The sequence below is a fragment of the Mustela lutreola genome, chromosome 3 (genome assembly GCF_030435805.1).
Source record: "Mustela lutreola isolate mMusLut2 chromosome 3, mMusLut2.pri, whole genome shotgun sequence".
Lineage (NCBI taxonomy): Eukaryota > Metazoa > Chordata > Mammalia > Carnivora > Mustelidae > Mustela > Mustela lutreola.
Window position 1 is genome coordinate 143,974,720 of NC_081292.1, and position 10,584 is coordinate 143,985,303.

Sequence of the window (10,584 nt, forward strand, 5' to 3'; positions counted from 1 at the left end):
TTAAATTTATAAATAAAATAATTCACAGAGTTAATAAATGGAAAATTCAGGATTTAAACACAGATCTATTTGGCTCCAAAATATATACTTTTACTATTTTATTAGACAATTTCATTTACTACCTTGTATTCTAATGTTTCGTACATAAATGAGGCTAATAAATGTTTAGAAGTTGTGTTTACATGATATTAAAATATATATATATATGTTTCTGTTCCATTAGGGGCATCAGAGCCTCTCTGAGAGGGTCAAGAACCAAATGAGTTGTACACAGAGAAAGGGGACTGAAGCACCAAGGACACAGGGGTCTGAGAGTCCTTGCACACAGGTCGAACTTGACTAAGCTATGAAGGAGCTATAGGCCTTACTGGCTGGAGGCACAGAAGAAAGAGTGTGGGGAGGTGGGGGGAGCAGGAGAAAGATGGAGCAGTGATGATGGATAGCTTTAGAGGTTTCCCATGTGAGAGTATGATGGGATGTAAGGGTAGGTAGCCTTACATAATGGAGAACTTTAAAAACAGGACAGGAATTTGAAAGTTACCCTGTAATTAATGGTAAGCATTTGAGACAATGCTATTTCAGAAGCAACATGAAGGCACCCATATGCCATTATAGAGAATAATGTCTAAAAGGAAGAAACAACCACCCAGGTGTCATCCAAAATTCTATTAAAGAAATACTTTTTAACAAGTTCAAGCCTACAGTTTCCTTCTGTAACCTGAGCATAGATTAACTCTAGATTTAAATATTGGTTTCATTTTCATAGGAATGTTCCAGAGTCCTTTCTTTACTGTTGTGATTTTGCTTCCAGAGCTGTGGAGCTAGTAAAGGTATGCTTCATATTTTCTTTAAGGAGAGCCAGGTAAGGATCTAATTTATTTGCTGCTGCTGTGATATTTTTGAAATATTTCAGATGTTATCTGTGACCATTTTTAACCGAGCTTTTACTATTTCTGGGAATCATATCATCAGCTGATACCTAAGGTATCACCTTAAAATGATAGAAGTTGTTTTGTATTTAAAGTTGAAGGTACTGGTACACCCAGAAAGGTCAACAGGTCCTACAAGGTGATCTTTTTTTTTTTTTTAAGAGCGGGGGGAGAGAGAGAGAGAGAGAGAGAGAGAGAGAGAGAGAATCTTATTTATTTATTTATTTATTAGAGAGTACATGCACACAAGCTGGAGGAGGGGCAGAGGGAGAGGGAGAGGATCTCAAGCAGACTCCCTGCTGAGCGTGAATCCCAGTGTGGGTCTCATCAGCCCTAAGACCATGACTTGAGTCACACACTCAAGTCATGGTCTAAACTAAAGAGTCACATACAACCAACTGAGCCACCCAGATGCCCTGGGGAGAGAATTTTAAGTAGGCTCCATGCCTTATGTGGAGCCCAGCACAGGGCTTGATCTCAGTATGGGGCTTGATCTGAGAACCCTGAAGTCATGACCTGAACTGAAACCAAGAGTCAGATGCTTCACCATGAGTTACCCAGGTGCCCCCTACAAGATGATCTTATTCATATTTATGTCCCTAGATCCCTGCACGCAACCTAACATGTAAGAGGTACTCATTAAATTAAAAATTATGCAGTTATGGGGCCCCTGGGTGGCTCAGTGGGTTAAGCCGCTGCCTTCGGCTCAGGTCGTGATCTCAGGGTCCTGGGATCGAGTCCCGCATCGGGCTCTCTGCTCAGCGGGGAGCCTGCTTCCTCCTCTCTCTCTGCCTGCCTCTCTGCCTACTTGTGATCTCTGCCTGTCAAATAAATAAATAAAATCTTTTAAAAAAAAAAATAAATAAATAAATAAATAAAAATAAAAATTATGAAGTTAAAAAAAATTGAGAAGGCACATAATACAAATGTAAACTGTCCTAGACTGTTGGAAAAGCAGTGGGGAGCCTGGACTTGTTTGACCAATCCCCAAAAGCTAGTAAGCATTACCTTAGCAAAAAGTATTTTTAGGAGATGGGAAAGGAATGGAAATTCTGCTAACAGAAATGTATAATCAGTACATGGACCTTAATTTCTGATACTGAGTAATAGTTAATCATGGTAGACATTTTCTGAAATACTGAAAAGCCTAAACAGAGAGATAAAATTCACCTATATTCATACTTCTTAGAGTCCTATGGTGAATCAAGGTTAGGTATTTTGGTATATATCCTTCTGGTATTGTTTTATGGGCAAATTTGTGTGTATGTATGTTCTAATTTTTTTAAATAACAGCCTTTATTGAGATACAGTTCACACACCGTGGAATTCACCACTTTATACAATTCACTGATTTTAGTATATGTATAAAGTTGTGCTATCATTGCCATTATCTAATTTTTGATTATGTAGTAGAGGATATTTGTATTTTAAGCCAAAGGAGGCATGGAACAAGCAGTAGGAAAGAGAGCTGAGGACCATCTCAGTGCCTCTGAAATAATATATGGTAGTCTTTCAACAATGTTGCCTACTGAATCAAAGGCCTGCCCTATTCCTCTTTTTATTTTATTTATTTTTTTTTTTTGAAGTTTCTGGACCTTTTTTTTTTTTTTTTTTTTTTAAGATTTTATTTATTTGACACACAGAGAGAGAAAGCACAAGCAGGAGGAGCACCAGGCAGAGGGACAGGGAGAAGCACACTCTCCACTAGCAGGGAGCCCAATGCGGGGCTCAATCCCAGGACCCTGGGATCATGACCCGAGCCTAAGGCAAGCACTTAACCGACTGAGGCCCCCAGGTGCCCCCCTATTCCTCTTTTTAAACGAAAGAGGGATTGTGAAGAATGCTATGAGTCCAAGCACAAGACTTAATTTTTTATGGCAACTTGAAATAAGCTTACAGAATACTGAATCTGAAATAAAGTGCATCCAGATTTACAGAGGAAAAAGGCACTAGGAGAAATATAAAGTTTGACCTTTTTATTTTAAGAAAAATGCTAGAAGTCTGCTAACTGCTTATTTCCCCCTTTTTATTCCCTTATCATGATAGTTGCACTCGTCCTACAGAGCAGCCCAGTGCTATGCCTTTGTTCATGACGTCTGTGATGAGGGCTTACCTTACCCTTTTCCAGATGGGATACTGGACGTCATTCTCCTTGTCTTTGTGCTCTCTTCCATTCATCCTGACAGGTAACCAAAGACAGAAGGGCAAAGCAATGTGTAAAGCCCCTTTATCAGTTGTAGTTTTCAGAAATATTTTTTAAAAAGTGACAATTCTTGAATTTATGATTTAGTGAACTACACTGTGTAGAACATGCAGCCTTTTAAATGCAGTTTTTCCTTTCTTCCGACTTGGGAAAGAAACTGGTCAAACTGCTTCATTAGTGAGCTTTCTATCACTGTCAGAGAAGTGAGCATTCTCTGGCTAGACACATTCCTATTAAAAGTGACGGTGCTTCAAGGAAATTACAAATTCAGAACAGCCTAATAGACTCCCAAGAGGGAAATTGTACTTGGTGATCAGAAACAAACATCTTTGATTTAGTGTCTTACTGAATGTTCTTGAAGAGGTGGGCTGTGAATCTGTTTGGTTTCACACCGGTCTGTCGACAGGCTTTAAAAAATTTGTGTTAAAGTAGTTCTCCAGAGAATTAGAGGTACTCAAGATTTGCTAGATTAACCTTGGACCTTTATCATCTAAGATTGGCTATTGCCATCATTTAAATATTTATGACTTAAAGTTTTTGTTCATATATTGTTTTGAAACAGTCGACATAGCTTTTGTCCAGAGAGGAAACAGAAAGAGATACTACCAGCTGTTAAAATGATCACCTCTCTTAAAATTCTGCCACCTCATTTGTATTAAGACACACGTGTGGTGGCAAGGGTTGTGCATGTGTAAGTTTTCTTAAAATTGGATTTTCTGCTGCGGCAGTAGATTCAACCCCGAAAATTTCCTCTGCTGGTAGATAGAGACTTGACATCAACCAGTCTTTGTTTGATGAGTGTGACCCTTTCCCAAAGAAACCGAGTTAACGTGTGCTTTTCCCTTTGCAATTACAAACTCACTAGGACCCTTTATAGTCTTTTTACTTCTTTAGAGATGAGCACTTTGATTGCTTGTTGAAAGACAAATTAAATTTCCAAATAAATCCGAATGAAACATATTTTTGCACCTGGTGAGACATATCACATTCCCTGAAGCCACTTTTTCCTCCCACTTTCTATAATCTGTGTCTTTCTGCTAATCTGTTTAGAATATTGGCATCATTCAGGTACTGGTAGAGAGATGTCATCTATGTATTTTGTTTCATAGTTAAAAGAATGAATAGTTAAAAGGATGGAGTAGGTGGTTAGAGAACAAGATTTTCTATTTGACACCTATAACAGGAAATGTTTAAATTCCAAATAAGACCACAAAAATTCTACTTAAAATTAGTGTAGATAATGTATTTTCTCATGATTTGAACTGAATGTTAAAAAGAAGGGGAAGCAGATGTCTTGGAAAGATAACTGTTATTCTACGTATAAAATAAATTCAGATGTATCCTGTCCCTAGCCACTTTCTTACCTATATAGAAATGATCTGAAAATAAGGTGAGTAAGTTGAAGGAAGGCACTACTAAGTGAAAAGACAGTATCTTTAGGGTCATTTGGGACTCTGGTGGTATATTCAGCCCTGTGGAAGTTTTAGAAAAGTGGCTTCCTACCAGCTTGAAAAATCCATGCACAAATGAATGGCAAGCAGTTCTGCTAGACCTTGAGACTGGGGAATCCAGCTTAAATGAGAACAAACTATAAGAGGCTAAAAAAAGAAGAGCTAACTGTCTTTACCACTGAAATAAAAGAAAGTACAATATGTTTACCACAGATCCAAGCATAGAGTAGGCAATCAACAAATACTCCTTTTTAAAATCTCTTCTTTTCCTTTTCCTTACCCTCCATCTAGAGGTAGATGAGGATAGCAGAGTTGGCCCAAGGCAGATAAAGAAAGAAAAGGGGCCCTCTCCCATTTCTTGTCTTGTCCATTTCCCCCAGCCCACACTCACCTGCAGTCCTCAGGAACTGGTTCTGGAATTTGGCACTGAGCCAAGCAAAGTGGGCGGATGAAGAAAAGCAGCCCCCACCCTTGCTTTTACCTACAACCCTAGATGTTAAAGGTTAGTTGGGAAGAAAGGATTTGCAGAGGGAGATGGCTGCATTTTGAAATATTTGGCTGTTTATTTTTCTGCATTTATGTTTCATACTTTGTTTTAGTAGTAATTACAGAAAGGTATTCTCTGTACATAAGACATTTATCCTGAATGCGAATATTTTAAGGTTTAGATATGGTTTTCTTTAATTGCCGAACTCTAAGGCCATAAACACAGTGTGAAAATAACCTCTAACAAAATAAACAAGGAAAAAGAGTTTTCTTTTTTTCCCTTTCATGTACTTATGTTCCAGTTTTTTAAGAGAGCATTTCATCTAATTATGCCACCTCTTTATGTTACATTTCTATCTTGTTTTCATAGTGACTTTCATTTTCTCACTACTTCCTTCATAACCTGACATAAATCTGGCTTTTCTCTCCTTTATTCCACTGAACATTGTTTTAATTGGAAGAAATTTACAGATTATCTGATGCAAACTCCTCATTTTTAAAATAAGAAAATCTAGAAGTTTTAAGTAGCGTGGATAACGCAGAGATAGCTAGGACTCAGCACACAGGCTTCCATTTACCATTCTCTGCTCAGGGCAGACACTCATAACTGATTTTGTACCCTAATTGTCATTCCCACTGAGCTCTGTAGGCAGCCCATGTCAGTTACTCGGCATGGATATGAGATCTGAAATCTTTGCCATCTCTGACCCATAATCACACATAAGACCATGAACATTTAACCAAAAACATTAAGTCAAGAGCAGTCACAAGGGGTTGTATTTGATTGAGAACCAGATGAAAAGAATAAATAATAAAAGAAAGTAAGTAAAGGCTTCCCAGTATTGAGCTGGGGCTTGGAGTGTGAATAGAATTTAAATAGGCAGAAAGTAAGAGAGAATTCTTTGAGGGGAACCACGTGAACAAGGGCATGGATTGCTTCGGAGCCAAGCTTGGAACAGTTTGGGCAGAGTTGATGCTTCACATTATGATGTAGTGGGAAAGATGTTGGAGAAATTGAGGCCAGTTGAAGGAGATCTTAAGAGCCCAGCTAAGAAATTGAGATTTTTTTTTTTTTTTTTAAAGATTTTATTTATTTATTTGAGAGAGAGACAGTGAGAGAGAACATGAGCGAGGAGAAGGTCAGAGGGAGAAGCAGACTCCCCATGGAGCTGGGAGCCTGATGTGGGACTCGATCCCGGGACTCCAGGATCATGACCTGAGCCGAAGGCAGTCGTCCAACCAACTGAGCCACCCAGGCGCCCAGAAATTGAGATTTTATCCTATGGATAAAACATTTTTGAGCAAAGGGATGATTTGACAAAGCCATCATTTTAAGTAGAATAATTCCTCACTGACATGCAGGAAGAATTAACAGGGAAATAGTAAAGGATGTTAGAAAGTATTCTGTTTCCAGGCCTAAGGAGGTTTCAATTTGTACTAAAGGACTACAAAAGGGAAACAAAAAGGAGACAAAACATCATTTAGAATTGGATGACTACGTGGTTGTGGAGAGTCTAGTGAAAGAGGAGGAAAAGAAAAGGGGTTAAAAATACCTCTGAGGTGTAGCACTTCAGTGAATGATGGCACCTTTGAACTAAATAAAGGAGAAGGGGCTAGTTTTGGAGGAAACATGATCTCTGTTTAGATATGTGCAATTTGGGATAGCTCCACCATATTTTTTATCTTGCAAGGAAAATGAGGTGACTTCAGTGTTTATCTGCCTTGGGACTACCGTAACTTGATAGAAATACCAGGAACTATGTAGTTTTGCAGTGCAGCTTTGACATCATCAAGCTCTGCGAAGACACCACTCAGTCATTTGGGTGATTAACTTATACTCTAGGTCTTCTGAGTCTAATCGTTTAGCAAGTTTTGATATCCATTTTCCTTTCTGTACAGAATATTTTTGGTTTTGTCGCCCTTAGGTTTGTGGTGAGATTTTTTTGGCCCCATGGAACTTACCTTATTTTATCTTTTAAAAGGTTAAATGTGGCATGTAAAGCAAGACTTCTGCAGATAGTATCTTGCTTTGTTTTCAAAGGATGCAAGGCGTTGTAAACCGACTGTCCAACTTACTGAAACCTGGAGGAGTGCTATTATTTCGGGACTATGGAAGATATGATAAGACTCAGCTTCGTTTTAAAAGGGGTATATTCAGTTTGGAATTCTTTTCATGTGTTTTTAAAATGCCGTGTTTATATTTTATGTCACATTTCTGTTTTGTTTTAAGGAATACTAAGTTTCTCTGATCACAATTATGCTTTTTAGGACATTGCTTATCTGAAAATTTTTATGTTCGAGGAGATGGTACCAGAGTATATTTCTTTACAAAAGGTATGCTTATCTCTAAGGGAAAGGGAAAGTAATTAGCTGAAGGAACTCTCTTTGGTTACTCTGTAACCACACTGTAACTGTTCTATGTGAAAGCTCGAAAATGGCCTTTTCGTCTTTTAGTCTTTCTCCAGTTGAAACTGCTTTAAAGAATCGCTTGTTTCATTCTTATGGCCAAGTGAAGGTGTAGTCTGTTCCATTTTGGAAGTACTGTTAGCCCAGATATGAATAAAATGATGACATACCACAGCCAGAGGAGGGAACATGATTTTAAGAGTCCATAGAAAATTACTTATCTCTTGTCAATTTCTCATTTTTAAAAATGAATGAGTGTTTAAAATTAATTCTCCACTCAAGGATTTTCTCCAAACTTCTGTGAGTACTTTTATAATGTGCCATTTGGGGTCTCTGGAAACAAAAAAAAAAACCTCAGAACAGAGGGCACCTTTCAAAATATTGAAATCTGCAACCAGTAGTATTGTATATCTGTTTATGCCTGCCATGTTAAGCTGTTCATACTTGGTGTATTTTTGTGAAGTAGAAGAAGTCCGGGTGGTTTTACAGGTTTCCTTAACCAGTTTGTACTGGGGAGTCTCTTAGTATAACTGAAATTTAGATGGTCAGTCATTCCATTAATATTCCATTGTTCCTGACTGTCCCCCTTCTCCCACCACCATGTACCAGTCACATATACATTTGGTTGCCATTTTTGTCTCACAGGGGAAGTCCACAATATGTTCTGCAAGGCTGGGTTAGATGAGAAGCAAAATCTGGTTGATCGTCGTTTACAAGTGAATAGGAAAAAACAAGTGAAAATGCACCGAGTGTGGGTTCAAGGCAAATTCCAGAAACCATTACACTTGATTCAAAAAACCTCCAAGTTGGGATTTTCACTCCTTTTTCATGGCTGAATCATGAGGATTACACTGTACAAAGACTTCTGTAGATCTTTCATTTTTGAAAGGACAACCAGAAGAAAAGAGAATTTGTATATCCTGCTGTTTATCATGGGTGAGCTCTTTTGTTTAAGCACTCGTGAATGATTTGGAAGAGTGTACCGTATTCCGTGTTTTCAAAGCTTAATGTGCTCAAGCTTGTTTGTGTTTATGTCTAACCATTTTGTTTGTTCTCTGAAATTTATAAGCTTTCAATTAAATTACTGCTATAAGTCAGATGATTCTGAGAAACCATACCCTGCCATGTTTTAGAAGTGCAAAAAAAACATTTGTTTATATGTTAGTCTAATAGAGTTAAACTCTCTTCCTCTCTTATCTGATAGCAGAGAGACAGTACTCCTTTGTCCCGTCCCCCCCTCCCCCCGCAAGTCACAAGGCCTAGGTGAATTTTTTGTTTTCACCTTTTCTGTTTACCCCAAAACTCTTTTTTTTTTTTTTTTTTTAATTCGGAGACTAATGTCTGAAATAGAATTTTAGTTTCTGTTTCCTAAAAGTGGGGAAGTATGACCCATGCTAACATTATTTTCAGGCTATTATTAGGTGTACACGTTATTGTAAGCTCTCTTTAAGTCAACTGTTATACCCCCCCAAAATTCTTATTACCACCTTGCCTCAAAAAGGATTTAAGTTGGCTTGCAAATTGCACTTTGTAAAAATGGAGTTTCTAAGATTGGTTTTTCATTTGTCATACAACATATACTGAATACTTTACATTGTGCTAAATTATATGGACTAATACAATAAATACAGACCCAGCCTTGTCTTCAGAGAGCATAGATAGAATCTGGCTGTCAAAGCAAAACATGCACATCCCAAGCTTCTAAATCACAGTCTCAGATAATATATAAACAGGTACTCAAATAGGGAACTTAGCAGCTAGCAGACTTTGAGCCACAGAAATCTAGAAGAAATGGAAATCTCTAGAAGGACTACCATTGGAAAAATTCAGTTCCCACTCTTTTTCCTTTTTGAATGCACTTAAAATTCAGTTTTCGGAAGAATGTGATTGGTCTAACTTGAGTCATGGATTCATCTCTCAACATTTTGGGGCAGGGAAGCTTCATTGATGGTGCCACCTGAATGTATGGAGGTGCAGGAAAGTTCCTCAAAGGAAAAGGAAGGCACTGTTATCAAAAGAAACAGTCACAAACAGCGCGTCCCAGAGTAGTGTTAGTGGCAGCAATAGTGGTTCCAAAGAGAAAGATTAGTTGGTGGGAAGGAAGGGGGAAACATCAGGTTCTGGGGCGCAGTGGATGTCAGCCTAGTCCCTGATGGGGAGAAGACAAGTGTGTTTGGTGTGGGCCATTCCCCATGATGAATTGTGGAGAAAAGATGGGGTAGTAGTCAGCTGCTAGACAGCCTTGAATAGAGGGCACGTGGGCTTCTAGTCTCTAGTCTGGAGCAATCCAAGGTTAGTTTGTTTCTGTTTTATTCTACTCATGTTATAAATACATTTAGAGAGATTGAGGTATCCCATATGTAATGGAATGCAGGAAGACCACATAAAGGGTTTTGCATACACTTGCCTTGGTGGCAATTCCTCAGAAGTACAATATCAAGCTTTCTGTTTACATGGCATCAGTCAATAAATGCAGAAGTTAAAATGTGCCTGAGACTCTTCACTCAGTTGTATTTCATAATTAAAGAATACATTTAAAAGCCAAACTAGTCCTGAAAGTATTACATACAACTAGGGCAGTTAAACACGTTAATGTCGCTATGGGAACCCCAGCAGATCTTCTTGTGCCTCAATTTAAAAATCGTGGCCTAAGGTGGTTTTAAAAACAACAGAAGGTAAAATCATTCTCACATTCTCACACATGTAAATTGTACTCTCTCTCTCAGTCCTAAATAGCAGTTTCAAGCCAGGCTTTTGACTGGCAGAGTAAAATTCAGCTTTGTGTCTTTCTATAATGTATTATAGCACGTAGTTAACCTTTAGAAACTTCAAAAATACATCAGCCAAATTTGGACTGTGAGACACAAACTGGGCTCTTCTGGGCTCTGTCTAGCATAGACCTCCCGTGCCACATGGCTACTCGGTAGGGCCATTTCTACAAGTGTCTTTCCACTTGTCTGGTCAGTCTTTTCTCTTGCTTAGCCCACCTAAATCAGCCCCCTACTTAAAGTTTGCTACTAGACAAAATACAGATTTTTGGCGGCGGTGGGAGGCCGGTGGAGAGAAAGACCTGATTTGGAATATTGCCTGTAGGTATTAAAAAATCATG

At 38.4% G+C, this 10,584-nt stretch overlaps 1 protein-coding gene across 7 annotated transcripts in view; it reads left to right on the forward strand.

Moving 5' to 3' along the window:
- METTL8 (methyltransferase 8, tRNA N3-cytidine) overlaps positions 1-9,586 on the forward strand; it is an 85,742-nt gene extending 76,156 nt beyond the window's left edge. For 6 of the 7 annotated variants that reach the window (XM_059167053.1, XM_059167057.1, XM_059167056.1 and 3 more), the window contains 5 exons: positions 767-830; positions 2,976-3,115; positions 7,111-7,217; positions 7,338-7,403; positions 8,121-9,586. In XM_059167053.1, the coding sequence (XP_059023036.1) occupies positions 767-830; positions 2,976-3,115; positions 7,111-7,217; positions 7,338-7,403; positions 8,121-8,311 (568 nt within the window). In that variant the 3' untranslated portion in view covers positions 8,312-9,586. Of the gene's footprint in view, positions 1-766; positions 831-2,975; positions 3,116-7,051; positions 7,218-7,337; positions 7,404-8,120 lie in introns of those variants that run through there. The other variant, XR_009351891.1, reaches the window with a different exon arrangement.
- The last annotated feature ends 998 nt before the right edge of the window (positions 9,587-10,584 follow it).